The sequence below is a fragment of the Barbus barbus genome (assembly GCF_936440315.1).
Source record: "Barbus barbus genome assembly, chromosome: 5".
NCBI lineage: Eukaryota > Metazoa > Chordata > Actinopteri > Cypriniformes > Cyprinidae > Barbus > Barbus barbus.
Genome location: NC_136733.1, coordinates 20026983 through 20054271, shown reverse-complemented (window position 1 = coordinate 20054271; position 27289 = coordinate 20026983). Strand labels below are relative to the sequence as shown.

Below are 27289 nucleotides of genomic sequence, written 5' to 3'. Positions count from 1 at the left end.
GATCTTTATTTAAAATACTAATGATTTTTGGCATAAAAAAATAATAATAATTTTCACCCATAAAAATGTATTGCTGGCTATATTGCTACAAATATACGGGTGCTAATTATAACTGGTTTTGTGGTCCAGGGTCACATATAGTGATGTAAGCTAGGCTTTCCTCTGAGGGGACGGGTGACACTTTATTTTATTTTCAGGTGTCATTGTCACAGTGTAATTATACATTTAAATACGGAGTAATATTAATTAACAACATGTACTTACTATATGTTTAGAGTTAGGATTAGGGGTTGGCTTAGGGTTGCTAGCATTTAATTATGCATAATTTATATTATAATAGTAAGTGCAACATGGACAACATAAAATAAAGTGTTACCCAACATTTTCATGAACCAGAGGCAATATTGGTGTTTCAGACAAAAAAAAAAAAAAAAAAGTGGCTGTTTTGTAGCCTTTGATCTTCTCAATCAATGAAAATTTTTCCAAAAGAAGCAAAAGCATGAAGTTTTGTGTGTCATCAAGAAACACACAGACTTTAAGTTGGACTGGAAAAGCATATTTAAGTGGAGTGGAGCAAGATTTTCCATACCCACCACACAAAGCATTCTGTACTCACTTACATCCGTTTCATCCAGTTCTAGTGAGATAAACCCACATGCTCCAACTTTCAGGAAACCCACTCCTAGCTCCAGGCAAATTCAATCCACTTCCACTCCGTGCATATAGCCTGGATCGCTGTGAACACTGAACATAGTGAAAAATGTCTATGCTACATAACAGCACTGTGACTATTTGTCAAAAATAGTCTCACCACCAAGATGTGTTACTCTTTACAAACTGAACAAGAACAACCACTGTAGTTGTTATAAAAGCACCTTCTTAAACTTCAACAAATTTAAAAAAAAAAAAAAAAAAAAAAAAAAAGAAAGAAAGAAAGAAAGAAAGAAAGAAAGAAAGAAAGAAAGAAAGAAAGAAAATACAGTTGCTTCAAAATGTGAACGTTTGAGAAATATTTTCATGCATTGTTTACCACAGGCCCATTTTTACTCATAATTTGAAAAAACAACAAAATCCGTAGAATTAACTAAATGTAACCACTGACAATTGGCCACGGCGACACATTTATATTCTGTTTTAAATATAAACGATTTCATGAATACTATTCAGTGCAACATTAAAGAACGGCTAATTGTTCTGCCTTAGCATGTCCTGCCCATAAACTGATCCTCCGCACGGGACTTTTATTTTAAAATCAGATGCGAGCGAGCGCAATAACCCGGAAATAGAGGTTATGGTGTTTTGATATTTTTCACACACTTGTGTTGTCTCACTTACCAAACCTGCCAGCCCCACTGGTGAGCTCTTCTTTCTTCGGTTGTTACTTAGAACAATCGAAAGCAATTGTTACAGCCTTTTTACATTTAGTTGTACACAGTTATTGCCCTGTAAGCTAGTAAACTGATGTTATGTTCTAGCGCTCTTCGGCCAGTGAGCTGCATGTTTTGCTTTCATTTGTGATTTCATCAGTGATATCAGAATCTCTCTTTTTAAATTTTAGCATGAAACACTATAAAGGCAGCAGATTTCCAGTATAATGTGTTTGGTTGTTGAGATGTTTTATAATTTGGCTATGAACGTTTATTGTTTTATTCTGCCTGTTAAATTTTTAAAGTTTGAAAGTAAAAAAAAAAAACTCTCCAAGTCTCCAAACTGACTGTTTTGTTCGTAAAGCTGAAGGCAGCAGATGTTTTTCTCTGGCTGAGGAGGAGGATGTTCCCTAGAGGTTACGTCTTTTCCCATAAAGATGGGGAAGCTGAACATTTATTCCAGCACATTCTACCTCACTCTGTGTCCCAGCAAAGGAGGATTGAAGCCCATCTGAATGTAACAAAGTGAGTGGATATTGTGCTTTTGAAATTGTGCATTATGTTCTGTGAATTCATTTGATTTCTTAATTTCTGTCGCCATAGTTTCATTGTTCCAACGATGAATGTTCCTTGTTTGATTCCAACTTATCAGTGGACACAACCTGATGTTTCTTTCAGTCCAAATGGTGTAAAAGGAAGCAACAGAAAGTGAGTAGCACTCTGGCATCTTGAACATGTGACCACAAACCACTGGAATTGTTACTAATTTGTATTTCAATCAATGGGGTGTGTTAAGTTCTTTGCCTCAAACAAAAATATAATTTACTGTGCCAGGAGAAGGAGAGATAATCACAGTCAGAATGACCTGAAGAGACAGCGCTTCGGATCTCCTGGTCCTCACAACCAGCCTGCAAGAAATGCCAACTTTACCTCCCAACTGGCTACTGGACCGGTGTCAAGCAGAGAAGTGTGTAATTCTTATTCCAGTGTCCCCACGTGCTCATCTGCCGCCTCTAAGACTGGAGGCTGTGTGCCATCTTTGAGAGAGGGATCCCATCAGAGCGCCTTTCACCCATCATCAGTCAATGATAAGGTGAACACACAAATAAAAGCCAGGAATGCTGTCTGACTTAGTCACATGACCTTTATTTGATACGCACAAGTTAATGGCAAAGTTTGGAGAAGTGAATATTTTACAGTATTATATTTATTATTCTTCTGCCCACAGCTGAGTAAGCAGATTCTCGACCTGTTTCATGCTTGTGAGCAACAGAAGGATGATCTGGAGAAGAAGGAACATTGCCGAGCAGCACTGCAGAGGGACATCCAGACAATCTTCCCATGTACATTACACTCATATTTACAGATATTATGACCGCAGTCTTCCCTAGCCATAGTTTAAAATGTACTCGCGTTCAGGCCATCCAAGAGTTTGTTTCTTCATTGAAACAGATTTGGAGATATTTAGCATTATATCACTTGCTCAGCAATGGACCCTCTGCACTGAATGGGTGCCTTCAGAATGAGAGTCCAAACAGATGATAAAAACATCACAATAATGCACAAATAACTGACGCAAATTCAGTCCATCTTATTTCAAACTTTGCTCTATTTTTGGTCAAGGTGCACAAGTCTTCTTGGTCGGGTCATCTTTAAATGGCTTTGGTAGTCGCAGCAGTGATGCAGATCTTTGTCTTGTCATTGAAGAGGGAACGGTAGGTGTGTTCTAGAGGAAAGATGCTTTGTTTAGTTCTGTCCAAATAGTTTCTATGCTAATTGTTCAGGCTATGCTGTCTTAGGTATAACTCTCTACTTACTCCTTTGTAGGTAAACCACAGAACAGATGCTGTATCTGTTCTTAGTCTTGTGCGGAAATTGTTTTACAAACTGTGTAAGTGATTTGCCATACATACATGATTAAACACACAGACGTTTCCCTGTTCATGCACTAATGGCATTACTGCTGTTTCACAGCTTACATTGAGAGGCCTCAGCTCATCAGAGCTAAAGTGCCCATTCTGAAATTCAGGGACAGAGTCAGGTAGGTCTTTTCAGTTTTTGTGTTGGATTTTCAGAAATAGGTGTGCCTACACTACCATTATTTTATTTTATTTATTTTTTTTTAAATAAAAGTAAAACTTTTATTTAGAAAGGATGCATTAAACTGATCAAAAGTGACAGTAAAGGCTTTATTTTTTCTTTCTTTTTTTTACAAAAGATAAGATTTTATAAAAGTTTTCTATTGCATATAAATGCTGTTATTTTGAACTTTATATTCATAATGCATGTATTGTAATCCATAAAATTATATCACAGTGTCCTCAAAAATAAGCAGCAACTGTTTCAGTATTTAAATAATAAGAAATCTTTGTTGAGCAGCAAATCAGCATATTAGAATAATTTCTGAAGGATCATGCGACACTTAAGACTGGAGTAATGGTTGCTGAAAATTCAGTTTTGCCATCATATGAATAAATTATACTAAAATGTTAAATTGTAATAATATTTTACAGTATTAGCATTTTTATTTTTGATCAAATAATAGAAAATGGGTCATTTTGATACCTTGGTAAGTATAATTGACTTCTTTCTAAAATATAAAAAATAAAATTCCTAACCCAAACCTTTGAACTATGGTGAACTTATATTTAACCAGCACTGGCAGTGTGAATGTAGCAAGCATGAAAGGCAGTATCATCTTAAAACAAAAGATCAGTACATCAGCTAACCACAGTTTCTTCTGGAATTCTTTTACATGCCAGTGGTGTGGAGTTTGACTTGAACTTTAACAACACTGTTGGTATCAGAAACACCTTCTTGCTGCGGACATATGCCTATGGTAAGATCAGAAATGTTCAGAATGTGTACCTAATTTAAATCTATGAAAATGTTATTTATTAGTTTTTATATTAATTTCAGTTGAAAAACGTGTTCGTCCTATCATCCTTGTAATAAAGAAATGGGCCAGTCATCACCGGATCAATAATGCCAGCCGAGGAACACTGAGTAGCTACTCGCTGGTTCTTATGGTCCTGCATTACCTTCAGAGTAAGTCATTTTTCTAACGTTTTGGACTAAGTACTAACACACTAAACATTTGTTGGACTGAGAGTGCAGTGAGTCTTAAAAATATGCAAGCTTTGAAGCCTTCTTGTGCTTTTCTGCTCTTGTTGTTCTAAATGTTTGTTTCAATATAGCTCTTCCTCAACCTGTCATCCCATGCCTTCAGATGGATTATCCAGTAAGCAAATTGTCTAATAAATAATTGACACACAAAAAGATGCTTTTTCAAAAATTTACTTCATGCTGCTATCATTTCTTTCAGGAGTGCTTCAACCCTATGATGGACATTCATCTTGTGCCAAGTGGACCAAGCAATATTCCAGCTTTTGTGTCTAAAAACCAGTCATCCCTGGGAGATTTGCTCTTGGGTTTCCTGAAGTACTATGCCACTGTTTTCAAGTAAGTAACATTATTGTTTTATGGCACAAATCATTGGCATTGATCAAACCAATATTTTAGGCAAAAAAAGAAAATATTCAGAAACTTTTTTTAATTTTTATTCTAGGTCACTTTATTTTGTATTCTGTTAGTAGTTGTAGTGCTATAACACATAACCCTCCTGTTGTGTTGCGATCTTTTTTCAGAGGTCAAAAGTTAATGCTAGGTAATTATCACATTGGACTAAAACTTGCTGACTTTGTGCGAACAGGGTATAACAAAAAAAAATGTTTTTCCACTTTGTTATAACTTGAGGTGTTCACAGTCAAAAATTGCATGTATATTTCTTGTTATATTGCATTCAATCTTTTTACCAACTTGTTTTCTTTCGTTTTGGAACAGATTTTGTTTTTCTTTTTGGAACTGTATGATCGTAATACTCAGACTGAGCTTGAGCATCTCAGTTTTTGAGTGAACAGGAGGCCTAAAACCAGACAGTTCCAAAAAGAAAAAAACCTACAGAGTTTTTATGCATTGATTTATTTGTGGGGGCCCACCACAATATCAACATGGACCACATTGACAAATAGATTTTCCTTTTCCCATAAAATTTTTATTTTACTTTTTAAAATGGGTAAAATCTTACTTCGGTGTAGAGCTTAAGTTGCCGTGATGACTAGCTTAGCACATCTCTCTCACATGACTGGACGTAAATCTAAAAATATCTAAAATGGTTTCAGTGCTCTTTTTTTCCACAGTATCTATACACAGATGGTACCAGCTGCACTTTCTCTCTCCTCTCTGACAGCTAGTTTACACACATCGCAGTGTAATGAGAGCATTTATAAGCATGTTGTCCAACAAAATGCATATTAATAATTTAACATATTTTATTAAATATGTTATGTATATGTTGAGTGTAGTTACATAGTTAAGTATTTTAAATCACATATTTTTGTGATCTGATGTCAATTACTAGTACATTATAAATATAATTTATTTTTATGTCGCTGTGTTTGTGTTCATGTTCAGTCAGTTACAGCGTTTCTGTATTTTTATTAGGCTACAGCGATTGCTGGATGCATTTGTCCATATTAGGGATTTCCTGGAACGTTCTATTGTCCTCCGGCCTATATATAATGATATATGCTTTACATGAGTGTACTCATTAATGCTCACACCACCCTGTTTTTGGGTAAAAATAGTAAAAATAATCATTCTCTCTGAAGAAATTTGAAGTAAACATAAGCAAATCAATGCGTTTTCTCCCGTATTTTACCACCTAAGAAGTTTTCATTAATGTAAAAATATACCTCATTGTCATGTTCTAGCCTTGTTATATTTATCTTTCAATAAAAATCTAAAATTTTATGCCCTTAATGTTGTGGCATTTTTTGCTAATGGTATATCAGTATTTTTATTGTATCAAAGTTTTAAATTCCCCCGGGGTCAGTGCCACCACAAATAGAAAAATAAATCTGTGGGAAACACTTACCTGTGCTAATTGAAAGACAGCAAGTTGACAAAAAGACTGAATCCAAGATTTATGAGGTGATAATATGGCATAATGAGAGATTTGCAAACAAACTTTTTAAAAAGGATTGCCATTTTTGACTCTGAACAGCACAGCACAAGGGTAAATAATTGGCAATCAAATTTGTAATGTTTGTGTCCCGGTTTACTCAGCAGATTAGATTTACTTGTAATAGATAGGGGCCAGTGTTGCTAACAAAAACTAACCTAAATCTAAGCCACCTGCAAAGCTCCTGTTTCATGTCACTTTGCTTGACTGACAACAGCAGGTGAAATTCTGGCGTTGCATGTGGCCCTGGTCCAGATGGCCCGCTCTAATGCTCATAACACTCTGGATATGTGCATATGCTTCTTAGAATAAACAAGTCTGAATGCACTGAAAAGCATGTCTTTACTGTTAATTGTTATATTTCCACAGATGGGAAAAGCATGTGATCTCTGTGCATGAGGCAAAAACTCTTCCTAAGACCAACTGCAGAGAATGGAGAGATAAGTTCATTTGTGTAGAAGGTAAACAGTCCCAAAATCATGTACTGAAGAAGTACATAAGAATAACAGTTGTTAGTTTTTATTAGTATTTATCAGTCCCCAAGAACTTGAATATTTATACTAATATATATTTTATTTTATTAAAATTGTATTTATTTTTTAGAACCATTTGATCGCACAAACACAGCCAGAGCTGTTCACGAGAAGGCTAAGTTTGAAGCCATTAAAGCAGAATTTACAGAGGTAAGCCTTCTTAAATCAAATTAAAATTCAATTAAAAATATAAAAATGTTTAATTAATATTAAAATATCGTTTGTTTTTTTGTTAACTCATTCCTGACAACTTGAGTAACTAAAATAAGCATCTCGTTGTTTTACAATAATGATGTAATGTAGTATTCCATGTAGTTCATCAGAGAGTGAAATCTTAAAAGTGAATATCTTCTTGCAGAATATAAGACGGTATATAGATCATTTCAGGGCAGTAATACAGGAGTAAATGTTGTTTTTATGCAATCTCTCTGCATTTACGCTCGTTATGTAAGTTTATTCTCATCCAGAGCTACTTTTAAGGAGGCTATAGTTGTCATGAAGAATGGGGAACTGGAATTTGTAGTTACATTTGCTAAATACTTTTCTGACCTTATTTATGAACAAGGTCTGTTGAAACAGCACCGAGTTTATGTTTGGTAATGAGTTTTTATTGTTCATTTACAGTCCTACCAGGTTCTGCAGCTGAGAAAAGATCTCAACTTCGTCCTGCCTCTCAAAAATGCAAGACCAAAAAGATAGCATGACCCCAGATAATTATAAACACACAGATTGGATTAAACTTGGAGTCTTCAATTATACATTGTCAGAAGAAATGCTTTACTCCTTTACAGAGGGCTTTTGGGTATACTGGACCTTTTGGAATGTGTTGAGCCAAATACATTGAGCTGACTTGGAAATGATCTGGTCCCTAGTCAGGAACATCAGTGTTTATGTTTGAGTTGAACATGAAACATCAGACACTGAGCAATATCTTTTGCCCATATGGTACACAGTCTGCATTCAGAAAATAAATTAGCTGTTGCAAAAGCAATTTTTCTCTGAGCATTTTTGGGTTTATTAGGCAATATAATCCTTTTCTAGCTCCCTGAAATCAAAGCAAAACAGTATAAAAATATCATGACAACTTTTGTGTGATTTTTTTTTTTTTTGTTTTCCTTAAAAACCCCAAGTTGTAAAAACAACAACTGGCAACTGACTACTTTTTCTGGCAACTGACTACTTCAGCGATTACACTTCTATATATTCGGTCACATTTTGTATAGTTTGTACAGTCTTTTAAATGTTTATTTATCTGCTTAAAATGTCACTATGAAATTGTAATTTGCCTTTTGTCACTTATTTGTTTTTAACTTTTAGTCTCTTTTACTCCCATGTTTTGTAGGTAATATGTTTTGTTAAATGCAAATATAACGAGAAAGCTATCTTTTGTGGAAGTGGTACTTGTTCATTCCTTATATTTTAAGGGGAATTCTTTAATATGATCAAATTGGAATACATGTATAATAATATTATGTTCAGAGATTGCTTTCATGTGAATTGAGAATTGGATTGATTTCTGCATGCATGGCAGTAACACTTTCAACTGCTGGTAAGTGTGATTTATGTTTTAATTTGATACAGCATCCATTAATGGGTTGTTATTCTCGATTCATAGCATAAAGTGAGTTTTGGGGGTGTCAATATGCCTGTCTGGCAGGGTTAGAGAGTAAATTTAGCTCAGTCAGAGAAAACGGACACTACGGTGTCCCGAGTCCCTCATGGACATGGCGGTGTTCTCTGCGTCTCATGTTACAGAGGACACCGCCGCAGATTCATCCATGCTTTACTGCTCAGAGCTTAGTTAACGATGTGCTATTGTTTAAAAGTTGACAGATGAAATCAAATATATGGGACAATATCCTTAACTGGGGTTACAAAAACGGGGACACCTGTGACTCTTTCCCAAGTACGCAGGCTTGAGCTCAAGAATATTTGAAGTCTATTTCCAGCAGCCGCTGAGTAAGAAGAACTGCGCTCAACGAGACATGATCCCAACGCGAAGCTGCACTCCCCAAGACTGGTTTTTATTTTAAAATAACACTACCATATTTCAATTATCTAAATGGATCGTTCTTTGAAAGGGGAACGTGAGGGGGCAGACCCAGAGATGGAGGAAATGCAGGACGTGGGGTCAGGAATAATGGATATCGACGACGAAGAGGAGATTGAGGAACTTCATAACAGGTAGTTTCCCACGGGTGCTTTCTAGTTAAAAAGTTTTGCATAAAGGATCATATCACCTAGGTCTTTTTAAATATGAATGTCCTGGGTGATGTATAAACCCCCAAGTGCTGTGTTCAAAAAATAAAAAGTGTATATGGTAGCAGGGGCGTAGCCAGGTAAAACCCATCGATTTCTTTGGGATTATATCGCCTCCATGGCGTAGGACGTAAAGCGCTTTTGGCGTGATCCGCTTTCTGCCGTAGCCTCTTTTTCATCACATATCAGGTCGGAGAGCCTTTTTTATATATATAAAGTGAAGAAAATATATATATTTTTTTTATCTAAAAAAGTTAATTTAATAAAGTGTTTATCGGGTAGGTGTAGGTAGGGAACTATTGTCCAGACATAAGGTGGCAATATTTAGCAATTTTATATGATAATTTACAATCATATGTTATAACTGCATACTGTTTTATAAATGTACTACAATATTGATGTAAAAATATCTGCCATTTTTGCACTGCATCCTATTTACACTTATTGCAAATGCTGCTATTCTTACAGGCTAAATATAATCTCGTTATTGCACTATAGTGTAAATAGCATATGGCTAATAAAATACTGATATTTTCACTTAGTCTAATTAGAATCCATTTCTATTTGCACAAAGCATCTAATTGCTATTTACATTTAGTGTTGGCCTAAATCAGGGGCAAGGCCAGAAATCTTTAAATGGGTGGGCTACATAAAACTGGGTGGGCCAAGTATGAAAACTGCATGTCAAATTGCCAAAAGAAAATTTAGCACAAAGGTTCGACATAGGCTATAATACTTGCTAATTAGTACAATTAGTATAATACTATACTAATAATAGGGTAGAGTGGGGGAAACCCCCCCCGGGGAAACCCCCCCCCCCCCCCCCCCCCCCCCCCCAAGGACTGTGTAATTTTTTTCTATAAAACAAAGGTTAAATGTGTTCAGGAAAATTATCATAGTTTTAGTGACACTGACATAAATTATAAACCAAGTATGAGTTTTCATGTTGTTAGATTTTTAACAAAAACTAAATTTGTATATATATTTGTATAATAACAATATTATGAGATTAATGTTTTAAATATGAAGTTTTGAATATAAAAATATTAAACGATTAAATGACTAAATTTATCATTTAAAAATGAAACTGAAACCAGTAGGTGGCAGCAAGTCACTATCTTTGTCACTGAATCATTCATTCAATGGATTCGTTCAAACGGCTGATTCATTTAGGAACGAAACAAGTTACTCTCTTTGAGTCATTCTATATTTAGGGGTACATTTCAGGTCAGCCAAGAAGTCTGAAAATGAGTATTCTTTTTTGATAAATAAACTAGGTCGTTGAATAATATATCCCCTTAATGTGCTAAATGAATTATTTGGCAAGCTTAAGCTCTAATGTCTTTTTAAATGTTAATGAAAATTAACGTTTGATTCGTTATTTTGTCAACTGTGTTACGGACAAATGCTGTGTCAAATGAAACATGAATGAAGTACCACATGTTTGATAACACATTTGTTTGAAGGTTTTTGAGTCTATTCACCAGAGTATTTGATGTTATCTGTCTAACTGATTTGAAAATATGAATTTGGGGCTTCATAATGGGCGTTCTGTCAGATGCTATCATGAAGGATGAAACTTTCTTCAACTTAAATCCAAAGTATGCTGAAGTTAGCGTTATTCGCCATCCTTACCAAAGACATCCATCTCCAGAGATATCTTTTTGTCTGACGGTTTAGTTCACATTTGTTAATGACTATATTACATTATTATAAAGTTAAATTAAGTTTTATAATGCATCATGACACTTCAAGTTGTAAGGACTTGTTCAATAACATCATAACACTTTATCAGTCATGACTATGTGGAAATTAGGGTGACCATACATGCCATTCTTCCTGGACATGTCCTGGCTAGGATTTCTACATTGCCTAAAATATTTTCGAGCCACATTTACCAAATCGGACAGCACAAAAACAGCAACTTCCAGCCATTTTTGCAAGATAAAAGATGGATATCTGTTGATTTCTTTTTTTTGTATTAAATTAATTAGAAATGTCCCCTGATATAAAAGTGGACATTGTTTGAAGTGAAAAGTTAATGAAAAATTGGTAAAATTGATAGAGTCCATGGACATGACATGTATCCCTAATTATAGAATCACTCCTTTATGAATGGGTCATTGAATCATTGACTTGCTAGATTTGTTCAAAAACGCAGATTCATTCATAAACACGGCTGTATTTGCTTGGAGATGTGCAGCGGCTCAACTGTGATTTTGTTTGGAACTATTTTCATTGACTAAATAGAGCACAGTCAGACAACAGTGTTCCTAAAATGTATCATTAAATCATTAAAGCTGTAACTCGTCTTAGTTCAACGGGATCTCACAAACTGTCCATTTTAATTAATGAATCTCTCTACACTGCATAATGAATCAATTATTTACGTCGTCTCTACACTTCGTTTGATATTATGAATGACAAAAACTGCAAAGTCTGCTTTCACGATCTGTGCTGAGCCTGTGCGGAGCAGCACGTGCACGAGAGAGAAGTATTTCCATTGGCTGCAGTCTGCAGATATGGCCCATCACAAAAAATGTTGTTGCGCAGCGAACCATATACACAAATATTACGTTACGTTTTTATAACCAGCCCTAGCTATAGTGAAATAAGACTTTTATTATTATTGTCGTTTGATAAATTACATCCATTTGAAAATGACCAACTTCTCAAAGGGTGGGCATACTTGACACTATAATATTCTACACCACATTTTGTTGAAACATTTCTAAACTCTTTTTGGTTAGTTTAAAGGAAGTTGTGCAAGATCCATCAGTGAAGCCTAAACTCCAGTGCCTGATGGCGGACCCGTCGTTCTCCATGGTGACGGTACAGAGTGAGGACAGTGGGATTGTATGGGAGACTGCTTCCAGTAGATGCTCGACTCCATGGGCTTCAGAGGGAAGCTCGCCATCTGAACAGTACAGCCTGGAAGGTTCTGGAACACAGGGGAATATTGTGATCATAATGGATGAAGACAGAATTAAGAGGAAAAAGACAAGCAGCAGAGGCAAGCTGGGTGACCGATTTAAAAAGTCGAGCACCAAACTACCAAAAAGTCGGATAGGTGAGGAAAGACCCGCAATGATTGAGGTGTCTCTGCCGAATATCAGATCTGAATACGAGGATGGTCAATCTGTTGCAAGCAAGGATCAAGATCTTTTTAGTTTGATATCAGAAGGTTTTGAAATACTCAATATTGTTGTACCTTCAAAGCTCTCCACCGTAGATGAGGAAGATAGCGGTGAACTGGCAGAGAATTTGGCCTACTTGGATGATACCCCAAAGATAAAATCCAAACACAAGCATGAACCAGTTGCTACAAACAGTTGTCCTGGGAACACAGAGACAGACATGGAGGAAATAAAGAAAAATGAAAGCTTGAAGGAATCATCCCAGATCTCTGCTGATAAACAACCAAAGAAGGATGAAACTCCTATGGATTATCTTGAAAAATTCACATTGTTAGATGAGCAGACGCCTAGTGATAGCACTACACTGACAGAAAAACTTGTACCAGAAGTTACTGTCCAGCCAGAGGAACCTCAGGTGACTCAGAAAGATCCAAAAGCAGATGAAGCCGTTGATGAAGATTCTTTTGTGATTATCAGTGATGTTGAAATTGCAGATGAACATCTTGATGAAGTGTTCTACGGAAATAAGTCCAATGCAGAGCCTGTGGTTCCCCATGAATATGAGGAGCGAAATGGAAGAACAGGAAAAGAGATCTCTAAAACTCTGAAAGAGAGTGGATCAGTCTTATTTGGAAGTCAGGAATGTATCCTCACACCTGTATATCTTCCCACCGGACCACCAAAGATCATAGATCCAGTTCTTCTTGAGGAGCCACGAGCAATGTCCTTCCACTACTCAGACCTTTATGAGGACGCGTTAGGAGACCGAAAGAAAGAAGATGACTTCTCAGATGCGGAGAGTGTCGTTTCCGAAAGGTCTTTCAAAAGGCGATACTCTGATTCTGATGACGGAGATGGTTATCTGGAGAAATTCATATTGAAGGATGAAACACCAGTGGTTGCTAATGTACCTGAGGCTAAAGAGCAGGGAGATGGGGGAAAATTTACATGGTCACAAAGTAAATTCGAACTCACTGGATGTTTAGAAAGAGCACAAGAAGAAAATGAGGAAGTAACTGCTGAACAACCATATGTGCAAGATAAAAATGAAAGTGAAGTGCAGTGTGAGTCAACAGGGTGTTATTCGGAGGGGCACTGTGCTTCACGAATCCAATCAGAGGTGGAAAAGATCATTAGAAGAAAGGTCACATCAGACGACTTGGTTGTGAATCATAGTAGGACAGATGAAAAGCAATGTGATGTCACTGTCTTTATCAATGACAGTAACACAACAAAAAGTGACCCTGATGACATACAACCTCATAAAGTGGTTCAAGTCCTTGAGCCAGAAAGCAAAACCACCAATAAAGAAGAACACAATGGACAAGAACAAATAAGCCAGAATGATCATATTCAAGTGCCTGGGGGTTTAGGTCATGAAGATGTTATTAAAGCTAAAGATGAATTTGAAATTCTGCCTGAAACAAAGAGCTCAGAGAAAATCCAGGCTCATGCACCACATGCAGTTGAAAACATTAGTGTTTCTGAGACCAGTGTGGATAAACGTCACAAAGCAGCTGATGGCATTGCTGACATTCAGGAATCTAGTATTATTGCAAAAAATGACAAAGGAAAGACTAATAAATCCAAGACACAAGACAAAATTATGGAGTCAAATAGTACTCAAAGGATTGATAAAGACATAGTAAAACGAGAATCACCAGAAATATTTTCTCAGAAGATTAAAACAGAACCTCCTAAAACTGAAGAACCTCTGAAAGCAGAGGTCAAGCCTTCAGAAGAGACTGAAATAAGCACAACAGATGCTACTAAAACTGAACATTCTGCATTTAAAGCCTTAGAAATGGACTCTCACGTCCATGAGAATGGAGAAATACTTGCTGTTGTTGAGGATAAAGTGAGTGAAGGATTAATACCCAAGAAAGAGGAACAAGAGCAAGTACTTGACAGAATTGGTGCAGCACAAGAGGTTGAGGCCTGTGTCGGTACAGCAGAAGTGTTAACAGAACTTGAAATGAAGCCAGAGTCTGAAATCACATCAGTTCAGAGAGCTTCAGAAAAATCACATTCGTGTGAAACAGATACAGTGAACACTGAGCTTCAGATTAAACCTGAGATTACAAGTGAGGAGAAAATATATCCAAAATTACAAAATGAATTCAGTACAAAAAACGAGAAGGCCAAATCGGACACAGGTGCAGATAGGCCAAAAAATGAGGCACCAGTGCTAAAACAAAGGTTGGAAAAGCAAAAGGGACATATTGAGATACCCGAGATTGAATTTGGGGTCACAGAAAAACATGGGAAAGTTGAGGAAATTAAGGTGGATGTTACAGAGGAAGCAAATCAGAAAGCCGGCACCACAAATGAGCAAGTTCAGAATGAGATACCTGCTGAGAAAAGAGTGACAACAGAGATTAAAGAAATTATTGATTTAAGCAAAGAATATAGCTTATTGTTAGCTAATGACATGAAGGCATCTGCTCAAGAAAGCATAGAGCAGATGAAAGTGACAGAAGATGTACAGGATTTATCAAAAGTAAGACTGTCACCTGTTATACCAATAAAGGTGGTACAGGTAGAAGAACATAGTGAAATAAATGACCTGGCCATATTAACCAGAGAAATCCCAGTGAAAGAATCATCCCTTGGTAGGACAGATATTGTGAACAAGATGTTACCTCTAACCTCAACAGAAACTTCAGAGGAAGGAAAGAAAACACAAATGAATTATGCACAGATTGAAGACATAACAGACCTACCAGAACCCATTTTGCCTCCTCCTCCAGTAGAGGATGACACCTCAGCAATGAGAGTCTCACCTTTAGAGCCAAAGGATAGTGTGAAAGTTTATGAAGATATACAAAGAGGAGGAAACCTAAGTAGGAATAAAGATGTCTTCTCACAATTGCGAAGTTTTACTCCTCAGGAGGACCTGTCTGCCTTGAGCTGCGACCAAGATGTGCAGCAGGAAATTGCGGAGGAGCTTGATTTTGAGATGGTCACCGAACAAGAGGCAAGACAATCTGAACAAGCTCTAGCTGAGGATGGGCACTGTGAACAAGTTGGACTGTCAGATCAAACCCTGGAAACCGGTTTTGAATTTGTTGAGGGTTTAGATAGTGCCCAGATGGCGGAATATGAACAAGAGGAACTTGAAATTCAACCAATGGATGCATTCTGCCTTGTTTGTCGTTGCCCAGTACTGTTGAGTGAGGCTGAGCATCAAAACCACGAGACAGCCTCTTTGGATGAGGCCTTTGATAGTATTAAGGTAAGCTAAGTTCCCTGTACTTTCAAAGAGTGCTAAGACATGATTTCCTGACATCCACTTGACATTTGATCTTTCTCAGCTGGCCTGTCTGGAGAGCTTACATTATGAAGTCACTGATTGCTCAAGTGTTTTATACAGAAGGACCCTTCCAGTGTCTAATATTTCCAAATGATAAAAACACATAATCAACTGTAAAACAAAATAAAATGTGTTGTCTATACAAGAATGTTTAAGTATACATCAGGTAGAGACAAGTGAAAGATTGCTTGCTTTATTGGCCTTTGACAGCGTTCATAACAGATGAGTCAGAACCGACTGACTCATAGCAAGCCCTGCATGTCCCTCTTTGAAAGCTGACAGCTGTTTCCATGATTCATCTGTAGTTTATTCCAAAGGACTGCACCAATGTGATTTGACATTTGCAAGTATGAACAATCCCAAAGAGAAATGGTATTTACAAGTATGAAAGTAATAGACATTGCTCAATCATTCAAGATGAATGCTGAATATTTAGGCCTACATTGTGTTCTGCACCTCAGAATGTTTCATGATGCCTGTCTAATGAATTTCCCATGTGATATTTCAGAATCAGCTGAGCGAACTGATATCAGTTTTACAAGGAAGATCAGAGAACATTGAAGACTTTGTGTCTGAGCTTGAGCTGGCATACAACACAGTGGAGGTATTTACATTGAAATGTGTTCATTTAAACATATGTAACATACCTTGTACCATTTGTGGTTTTCACATTTTGGATTATAAAACAAGCCATATCTAGTGACCAAAATATCATAGACACCCACTGTATTATTGTGACTCTGGACCACAAAACCAGTCTTAAGTAGCACGGATATTATTTGTAGCAATAACCAAAAATACATTGGGTGGGTCATAATGATCGATTTTTCTTTTATGCCACAAATCATTAGGATATTAAGTAAATAATTTCCTACCGTAAATATACATTTTCTTAATAAAACTTAATTTTTGATTAGTAATATGCTATGCTAAGGACTTTATTTTGACAGATTTAAAGGCGATTTTCTCAATATTTAGATTTTTCTGCACCCTCAGATTCCAGATTTTCAAATAGTTGTATCCTGGCCAAATATTGTCCTATCCTAAGAAACCATACATCTATGGAAAGCTTATTTATTCAGCGTTCAGATGTATAAATATCAATTTCCAAAAATGGACCCTTATGACTGGTTTTGTGGTCCAAGTTCACAATTATTGTGTTGGACAGTGGTGGACCAAGACAGATTAAAAAAAGATTAAGAAATCACTGCCCTAGAAAATGTGCTCCCACAACATCTTAGCATTGTGGAGGCGACTTTTGCACTCTTTTGTAGTGCTTACGTCAGTGCACTGTCAGCTTGGGGATGCTATTAAGGCGAGAAAGGTTACTGAGAACTTATGTGCATCTTTATTGTGCTGTTCCCACAGGAGAACTTTAATGATTGTGAGAAGATCATAAAGGAGCACAATGAGGAGGTGGTGAAGCTGTTGATGGATCAGTATAATGAGATGTCTCAGGCCATGGAGGAGGAGAAAAAGGCCAAACTAGAGCAGCTGTACGACCAGATTGTCTCGTTCCAGGAGAATATCGACAAGGCCAAGGAGACTATGGAGATGACAGCAAAGGAGGAGGAAGAGACAGACCCACTTAAGTTTCTTTCTGTGAGGCTTACGTCATTTGTGTGTTAGTTACTCGCTTAAAGTAGGTCATACTTTAAGATTAGTTTTGATGTATTGATTTTAAAGCCATAGTTGCACTGAAAGCATTTTAAAGTGCTTAGCTAAGATTTGTTAAGAGAGACGATGAACTAAAACTGTTAGTCTAATCAATCAATTTTTTATTCATCCCTTCTCAGTCATCAAAAGATATCAATATGAGGTAACTGAATGGCCTGAATGTATGTTGCATCAGTGGCTTGCTAACATTGAATGCTAATTACAATACTTCAGAAATTATCTGCATATTAAATTAATGAAAACAGAAGCTTGTTTTAATTGCCTTGTTGAGTTTGGTGTGTTCAAAACAATGTTTGAATCAAGTGTGTATAGCCATTAAATGAATAGAAATCTAATTATTTACTGTAAATATTGTGATAAACTGGATTTCTTCTTATAGTCTCCTTCCAGTGATCCTTCTATTATTTTTTTTAAATAGGCTGAATACAGCTTTGGAATCCACCATGTCACTTGAACTTGGTCCACGTGGGCTGCTGGTTTTTGAGGATTATGCCAAGGGCAAATCAGGCAATGGGAGGAAAAACAGACAAGCCATTCCAGGTGCACTTTAGCAAAGATTTCCATTGCAAATAAACACCCTTCACTTTTTACTGACTTGAATTATCACTCATTTTGTAGTGCCTCAAAAACCACATCTTCAGCCTCAACAGGCCAATTCTGCAACCAGCACTTCTGTTACTGTGTATTGGAAAGTCAATGAGGATGACATTATTGACTGCTTCCAAGTCTACTGCATGGAAGAGCCACAAGGAGGTTAGACCAAAGGGAGAATGGGATTTTACCATCCACACTAAGAAAAAAAACACAGTACACAACACTGCCCAGTGTTGTTTTGGACCATGCTAACTTTCATTGTATGGTATAAATATGTTGAAACATTTTTCAAAATATGAAAATTTTTAAGCACAAACCATCCATTTGCCACTGGCATAAAAACATGCCTATCTAACTAATAAAAACACTTATTATTATGTAAAATTATGTCAGTGGGATGCTCAAATGATCCGTGCGCTTCAGTTAAAGTGTGTTAAATGTAATTGAATCTGCAGCGATCTCAGAGGAATACAGGGTGACTGTGAAGGAGAGCTACTGTAATCTAGAAGAGCTGGAACCGGATAAGTATTATAAAGTGTGGGTGATGGCGGTAAACTACACAGGCTGCAGCATGCCGAGTGAGAGACTACCCTTCAGAACCGGTCAGTTGCTCATCGTGTAAATCCCCTCTGACTCGCCTGATGTTTTTTGAGAGCAAGAGGTCATGCTGCCATATGTATGTGTCATAATATATCATTTTATAACGAGATGACCATGTGGAGCCTCTTTACGAGGTCACTAACACTGAATGTGAATGCAAAATGTAAGTGTTTTTAATCCAGATTAAATATGTAGTGTTCACATTTAGCAAAACAAATTTGGGATTAGCGGTTTATCTGTTTTTGATCAGTAACTCAATTCACTGGGTTTCCTCAGCTCCTTCTGTCCCGGTGATCCAGACAGAACAGTGCACAGTGCTGTGGGACACGGCCACGCTGCGTTGGAGTGCCATTCAGCCCAGCGCTGTGGACAGCTTCACACTGGAGTACTGCCGCCAATACGCATGTGAGAGAGAGGGACTGAGGTACAGTTAACCGGTCTTATCCTCAGCTCTCTGTACAAGCATAAACATCATGTTTTTATGTTTTGGTTAATAGTGTTATGATAATCTTTTTATTTTTAAAGTTACCATGAATTAAAAATTGACAATTCTAATCAGTGTTATTTTAATATTTTGAGTTACTATTACAGTTTTTATTAATATTTTGAATTAGTTTATTTTATCATTTCTGTCTTCATTGTAATTTTCGGCGAAGTTTAAGCAGTTTTGTTGTGTTTTTGTCATTTTATTTGTTTATTTGAGTCAGTATAGTTTTTATACATTTTTATTTTAGTTTTAGTTATTTCGTACATAAAGTTAAATGAGAAATGTTGCTTTGACTACAAATAGTTGAAATTAAATAAGTCTGTTTTATTTTATTTATTTCATTTAAAGTTTTATTGCATGTAATTAAAGATTTGGTTAACTATATTAACCGAGATTCAAATTTTTATTTTATATGATCTAATTTATAATATAATATATTGTTATATTATATTATATTATATATACACGTCACATTAGTGAAGAAAAAACATTAGCAATTTCCAGTTTATGCTGACTTCATAGGTGAAGTGTATATTTTTACATTGTTTAAACATAACATCAGTAGCATTTGTTATAAATATTTCATGTAGCATATTTCACTAAGAGCTTGCATACTCAAATCCATCGAACACTCAGATGAGGTTTCCCATGATTCCTCAAGGGTGCACATCTGAGCAGGGTAAAGAGAGGTTAAATCTGCGCTTATTGAAAACAGTCTCTCCTTACACAGATCCATATCTGGGATAAAAGGCTATGAGCAGAGGGTCCTCCTTCAGCCCAATGAAAATTACCTCTTCTACATCAAATCAGTGAATGCCGGAGGGGCCAGTGAGCAGAGCGAGGCGGCCCTTATCTCCACCAGAGGTCAGATTCACTGCTATTATAACATCAGTCTAAGACTTTCATACCTATTAAAGTGCAGTCACATTTACCTGTTGTTTACAACGTTCCATGGACAAAATCCAGTCGTAATAATAGCATGGCAATATTTGACAGCATCACTAAATTCTCACTTTTCAAATGATGTTCATTCAGTTTTTTTGGTAATTTGTGAATGTTGTTGTATGTTAAGGTACAAGGTTACACTTCCTCAGCGAAACGGCCAACTCGGTGCTGAAGGTTTCAGAGGACAGAAACTCAGTAGAGAACCCACACGACGTCTACAATAAAATGTCTTCTATCATAGAGTAAGTACCTTAAACAATTGTTTTCATTATTACAAAACTAACACTGTAGATACATACTTATAAGTGGGAAAAAAAAAAGATTCAACTTCAAACTGCCTGACATATGCTGTTTTCAGTGATGCACAAGTATGTTTATATAGAGCAAATGATTATGTATTTCAATTAACTTGTTCCCAGATGTCCAGCTGTTATGGGTGAGCTTTTACCTTCTCTTGGACATTACTACTGGGAGACGGAGGTGTCAAAGTGCAAAGCCTACCGCATTGGCATTGCATATCCAAATGTATCACAAACCAGCACACTGGGGGAGAACAGTGCCTCCTGGTGTCTACATTGTGTACCTACATCTATAAGGTATCCCATTCATGTCATTCACTTGCATGTATTTGTGCATTTGTTTCATTATCCTAAAGAGGATATCCATTAGGTTTAAAGGTCATGGGATTTTCTGGACCAGTAACATTTAAAGGTGTGTCCAGCCAGAAAGGTATGTTTATTTATTAGCTTCTCATTAAGGTGTGCTGGAAAAGTGGTTTAAATAAACAATCTGGTCTAGGACATTTTGGAGAACCATTACAAACTGTGGAAACACTGTGTAATTAAGGCTCTTTGGCAATTGGGGAGGTAAATTAACTGGTGCCTTCAAAAAGAATCAAAATGCCACTTTGGTATAAATCTAAAAACAAATGTGTTCTCTCATTTAATCTGTTTTCTCATTAAAAAGTCTTCCATAAAACCTTTAAAAATAGTCTTGTGTTTAAAAAAAAGCCCTGGTCTGCAGCTATGAAGGTACATAGTCTATGATGTTAGAGTTTGCAAATCAGCAACTAAAACCTTGCCAATGGAAAGAGCAATTTTATGAGTGTGTCTGCAAATGAGAGAAAAGGGAATAAATGTGTTTACATTACATAGCATATATACTACTAAATTTTTGTCTCTCAAGATTGCATTTATTTGTTCAAAAATACAGTAAAAACAGTGTATTGACTTTCTATATATGTATGTACAGTGCCTTGTGAAAGTATTCATACCCCTTAATGTTTTTCAAGTTTTATGTTGCTGCCTTATGTTTAACTGCTTTAAATTACTTGTTTCCACATCAATCTACACTCTATACCAGGGGTGGGCAAACTCGGCCCTTCCAGGCCACTTTCCTTCAGAGTTGAGCTCCAACCCTAATCAAACACACCTGAACCAGCTAATCATTGTCTTCAACACTACTAGAAGGCTACAGGCAAGTGAGATTTATCAGGGTTGGAGCAAATCTCTGCAGGAAAGTGGCCTGGAAGGGCCAAGTTTGCCCATCACTGCTCTATACACTATAATGGTAAAGCAAAAAAAACAAAAAAAAAACGTTTTTTAACATCTTTGCATATTTATTAAAAACAAAAAAAAACTTAAATGATTCCATTGCATAAGTACTCATACCCTTATCTGGGACAGTTGGAATTTAGCTCAGGATCATTCATATTGCTTGTAGGTGTTACAAGACTTTAGCATGTAGTCTCTGTTAGCCTTAATGGAAGAAGTTTGAAACAACCCGGATTCTTTTTAGAGCTGGCCTCCTGGCCAAACTGAGCAATTGATGGAGAAGGGCTTTGGTTAGAGTGGTGACGAAGAACCTGATGGTCACTCTAGTTGAGCTCCATGATCATATGTGGAGATAGCAGAAATCTACAGAAGGACAAACATCACTGCAACACTCCATCGATCTGGGCTTTATGGCGGTGGGGCCAAACTCAATCCTCTCCTCGGTGAAGATAAAAGAAAACACACTTGGAATTTACAAAAAAAGCACCTAAAGGACCCTCAGACTCTGAGAAACAAGATTCTCTGGTCTGATGAACCTCAATTCTAAGCATCATGTTTGAAGGGAAACATCACCTGCGGAGTACCATCCCAAAAGTAAAGTGTGCTGGTAGTTTTTCAGCAGCAGGGACTGAGGGACTCATCAGAATAGAAGAAAAACTCAATGCACCAAAATATTGAGATAGCCTTAATGAAAACCCAGTCCAGTGCATTCAGAACCTCAGACAGGGCAGAAGGTTCACCTTCCAACAGGACAGTGACCCTAAGCACACAGCAAGAGTGGCTTATACACAACGCTGTGAATGTCCTTGAGTGGCCCAGCCACAGCCTGGACTTGAACCCAATCAAATATTTCTGGAGAAACCTGAAAATGTGTGTCTGCCCCCATCCAACCTGACAGAGCTTGAGAGGTGAAGAGGTGAGGAGACAAATGGCAGATAATTGCTTGTCGCATAAGCTTGTCGCATCAAACAAAAAAGACTTGAGGCTGTACAGGTACTTCAGCTAAATTCAGCTAATAAGGGGATGAATACTTATGCAATGTACTTATTTGAGTTTTTTATTTTTAATAAATTTACGAAGTTGTGACAATTCTCTTATTGCGTTTGTCAATATGGTGTATAGAGTGTAGATTGATGTGGGGGGGGGGAATAATATATAAATAATATATACATATACATATACATATATACATGTATATGTATATGTATATTTTTTTTTTTTTTTTTTTTATTTATTTTTTTTTGCATGTTTGTCACACTTTAATGTTTCAGATCATCAAACAAATTTAAATATTAATCAAAGATAACACAAGTAAACACAACATGCAGTTTTTGAATGAAGTTTTTTATTATGAAGGGAAAACAAAATACAAGCCCACATGGCTCTGTGTGAAAAAGTGCTTGCCCCCTAAACCTAATAACTGGTTGGGCCACCCTTAGCAGCAACCACTGCAATCAAGTGTTTGCGATAACTTGCAATGAGTCTGTTACAGCGCTGTGGAGGAATTTTGGCCCACTCATCTTGGCAGAATTGTTGTAATTCAGCCACATTGGAGGATTTTCGAGCATGAACCGCCTTTTTAAGGTCATGCCACAGCATCTCAATAGGATTCAGGTCAGGACTTTGACTAGGCCACTCCAAAGTCTTCATTTTGTTTTTCTTCAGCCATTCAGAGGTGGATTTGCTGGTGTGTTTTGGAACATTGTCCTGCTGCAGAACCCAAGTTCGCTTCAGCTTGAGGTTACGAACAGATGGCCGGACATTGTCCTTCAGGATTTTTTGGTAGACAGCTGAATTCATGGTTCCATTTATCACAGCAAGTCTTCCAGGTGCTGAAGCAGCAAAACAGCCCCAGACCATCACACTACCACCACCATATTTTACTGTTGGCATGATGTTCTTTTTCTGAAATGCTGTGTTACTTTTACGCCAGATGTAATGGGACACACACCTTCCAAAAACTTTTGTCTCGTCAGTCCACAGAGTATTTTCCCAAAAGTCTTGGAGATCATCAAGATGTTTTCTGGCAAAACTGAGACGAGCCTTTATGTTCTTTTTGCTCAGCAGCGGTTTTCGTCTTGGAACTCTGCCATGCAGGCCATTTTTGCCCAGTCTCTTTCTTATGGTGGAGTCATGAACACTGACCTTAACTGAGGCAAGTGAGGCCTGCAGTTCTTTAGATGTTGTTGTGGGGTCTTTTGTGACCTCTTGGATGAGTCGTCGCTGCGCTCTTGGGGTAATTTTGGTCGGCCGGCCACTCCTGGGAAGGTTCACCACTGTTCCATGTTTTCTCCATCTGTGGATAATGGCTCTCACTGTGGTTCGCTGGAGTCCCAAAGCTTTAGAAATGGCTTTATAACCTTTTCCAGACTGATCTCAATCACTTTCTTTCTCATTTGTTCCTGAATTTCTTTGGATCGCAACATGATGTGTAGCTTTTGAGGATCTTTTGGTCTACTTCACTTTGTCAGGCAGGTCCTATTTAAGTTTCAAACACTTTTTCACACAGGGCCATGTGGGTTTGGATTTTGTTTTCTCTTCATAAAAAAACCTTCATTTAAAGACTGCATGTTGTGTTTACTTGTGTTATCTTTGATTAATATTTAAATTTGTTTGATGATCTGAAACATTAAAGTATGACAAACATGCAAAAAAATAAAAATATCAGGAAGGGGGCCAACACTTTTTCACACCACTGTGTGTATATATATATATATATATATATATATATATATATATATATATATATATATATATATATATATTAGTACAAAGCAAAAGTCTTTGGCCATTAGTATTTTCACCAGCTAAAAACTCTACCTTTTTGCTGTAGTGTCAGTAGGAAATATCAATTTACATTTCCAAACATTCATTTTGCCATTAATTGTAATAATCCAGTGAGATTGTTGTTTGCACAAAGAGTCTGACAACAGCCAGTGTTCCACACAGAGATCTGATCTGATCATCATCCAGTCTGTCTGGAATGACATGAAGAAACAGAACAAACTGAGACAGACTAAATCCAGCTACAGTAGTACAAAGCTACAGTACTGTTAAAAGTTTTAAGCACTTGTGTATAAATGCTGTAAAATGAGAATGCTGTCAAAAATAATTTCATAAATAGATTTTCTTTATCCATTAACTTCTATTAACTAAATTAAATCAACATTTGGTGTGACCATCCTTTGCGTTTAAAACGCATCCTTTGCGCTTTTGCCCTAGGTGCACTTGCGCATAGTTTTCCCAGGTAGCTTTGCAGGTAGATCTCTTGAAGCATATTGGAGACTTTGCCACAGTTCTTCTGGATGTAGTCTGTCTCAGTTTGTTCTGTTTCTTCCTGTCATTCCAGACAGACTGGATGACTGGATTTTTGTTGGTGAAAATACTAGTGGCCTAAGACTTTTGCACAGTGCTGTGTGTATATATATATATATATATATATATATATATATATATATATATATATATATATATATATATATATATATATAATATATTTGACATTTTTATTGTGTTGTACTAAATTATATGCATTGTATGTATATTATTTGATAGACTTATCGTGTTGTATTAACCCTTCTTCTCTCCAGCTGCAGATTTGAACTTCTTCATGACCGTGTTGAGTCTGACATCTTTGTCATGGACATACCTGCACGGATCGGCACTCTGTTGGACTTCAGTCAGGGTCGGCTGTTCTTCTTCAATGCTCAGAACGGGCAGCTCTTGGGCACTTTTCGGCACACCTTCACTCAGCCTTGCCACCCTGTGTTTGTCCTGGAGCAGCCGGGTAAACTAGAACTAATAATGACCATGGAGGTGCCGGAGTTTGTTAAGCACTGCTAGTTTACATGACTGAAGTCTCAAAACTCTGGGCTTGCTTGTGTGACAGGATAGGAATCAAGTGATTCTGTCTTAATAGTAATGAAATGAAACCATATTGTGCTGTCACCTGAATAATTGCTCAGTTGTATGGTGTGACTGAAGAGATTATGAGGAATATTTAGTTAGGGTGACCATAATGAGAAATATTTAGTCAGGGTGACCATGCGTCCTCTTTTTCCCGAACATGTCCTGGCCAGGATTTCTAAATTACCAAAAAATGTCTTGGTTTGGGCTTAGTTTTCTTATTGTTTTCATACTCACTGAAGTTAATGACCGATAGCGTGCAGGCAGTGTACATAATCGACCAATCATGGCATGTGTGAAGGTGGGATCTACAGAGAACGGTCAAAGCAATGTATGAAGACCGCAGAGAGCACGTCCATAGGAAAACAAAGCCAAAACCCAGACATTTTAGGCAATTTAGAAATCCTGGCCAGGACATGTCCAGGAAAAAGGACATATGGTCACCCTAATTTAGTTTTGTGAAAGGAAGGATTGTTTTTGAAGCTGTGCTTTTAAATCCCTCCAGAAACTATTTTTTTGGAGCTGTTGTGTTGTTTTTGTATATATGAAACAGAAAGTGCATGCGACCAGTTTTGTTGCTTATCATACAGTATGTGACGATCCCCTGGATCACATGATGTGCAGACATTCACATTCAGAGGCAGTGTATTTATTTTGGAAGCTACAGGCCCCCAGGTTGTTTGAATAAAACAGATGTTGGCACTGCTAATAATGCTAGCTAAATGGAGACACATGTTTTGAAATGATGGGCAAGGCATCACAAATGAGTGATGAAAATATTTATTTTTCTGTATTTACATGATTTGGTAGGAAAAGGTTATTTTACCGTTTCCATTTAAAATCGTTGGTGGTCTGGATCTCACTTAATCACAAACTAGCGAAGGGAAATGAACAGTTAAGAGATTTTAGTTTTCACTTCCAATGGATCACCACAGTATCACATATGTCATTTTTCTTCTGCTATGAAAGCTTCACTGTATGACAGTCAAAATCAGTTACAATCACTTGCATAATAGAAAACGCATTTAAATTCTATTTATCGTCTAATGGCCACATACTGTATGGATAGCATCTTCATTTTCAAGATGTTTGGTGTCTGTTTTGTAAAATTATTCTTTTAAATGTTTCTGTTGTCTAATCATTTAGTTGTGATATAAATTAGTCTACTTGTATATTTATTTGTATCTCTGGAAACGACTGGACTGAATTAAAATGTTAACAATGCTTCTGAATATTTTTAGTGTCAGATGTTTTTCTAATAGAGATGTTTTAATAAACAGAATTAAGCTCATAGATTAATTAAGATGTTAAAAGGTTTGGGGTCAGTGAGATTTTTAATGTTTAGGCTCAACGATGTTGGATTTTTAAAAAGATTTTATGATGATTAATGAATAATTAATGAATATTATTTTATTATTTCATAATAAACTATTATTACTATTTAAAATAACTGCTTTCTACTTTAATGTATTTTTAAAATGTAATTTATTCCTGTGATGCACAGCTAAATTTTCAGCAGCCCTAACTCCAGTCTTCAGTCACATGAGCCTTCTGAGATCATATGATTCGTTGCTCATAATTTTTCTATTATCACTTCTATTATCACACTAACGGTTTTGTTGTGCTGCTAATTTTTTTAGAAACCATAATAAATTTTTTAAAGAGTTTGAGATGAAGAATAAAAACATTTATTTGAAAGACATTTTGTAACAATGTTTACTTTTTTAAAAGTATAAATTAATTTATATAAAATCTTACTGACCCTAAATATTTTATTTCATATATTTGTTTGTGTTATTAAACCCTCTTCTTTCTAGCCGTAAAATCGTAATTCAACATAGATGGTGGTAAAGACCAGGGGAAAATAACCAGCAAAACAAAAGAGGGAAAAAAAA

The 27289-nt window shown here is 36.6% G+C and overlaps 2 protein-coding genes across 2 annotated transcripts; both read left to right on the top strand.

Moving 5' to 3' along the window:
• The first annotated feature begins 1076 nt into the window (after positions 1-1076).
• On the top strand, positions 1077-8321 carry LOC306869352 (poly(A) RNA polymerase GLD2-like). Its single transcript, XM_079416090.1, has 15 exons — positions 1077-1355; positions 1732-1892; positions 1971-2075; positions 2202-2460; positions 2596-2710; positions 2991-3082; positions 3195-3258; positions 3342-3408; positions 4130-4206; positions 4287-4415; positions 4565-4608; positions 4693-4829; positions 6760-6851; positions 6994-7073; positions 7548-8321. Exons 2-15 carry the CDS (start codon positions 1771-1773, stop codon positions 7620-7622), a joined length of 1458 nt encoding a protein of 485 aa, XP_079272216.1. The 5' UTR covers positions 1077-1355; positions 1732-1770; the 3' UTR covers positions 7623-8321.
• LOC306869351 (uncharacterized protein) lies at positions 8296-26618 on the top strand. The gene is made up of 13 exons (XM_079416089.1): positions 8296-9107; positions 11933-15554; positions 16141-16236; positions 17001-17234; positions 17429-17451; positions 17728-17849; positions 17928-18062; positions 18359-18505; positions 18780-18927; positions 19721-19854; positions 20063-20177; positions 20355-20531; positions 25079-26618. The coding sequence occupies exons 1-13, from the start codon at positions 8986-8988 to the stop codon at positions 25329-25331; spliced, it is 5328 nt and encodes a 1775-aa protein (XP_079272215.1). The 5' UTR covers positions 8296-8985; the 3' UTR covers positions 25332-26618.
• The last annotated feature ends 671 nt before the right edge of the window (positions 26619-27289 follow it).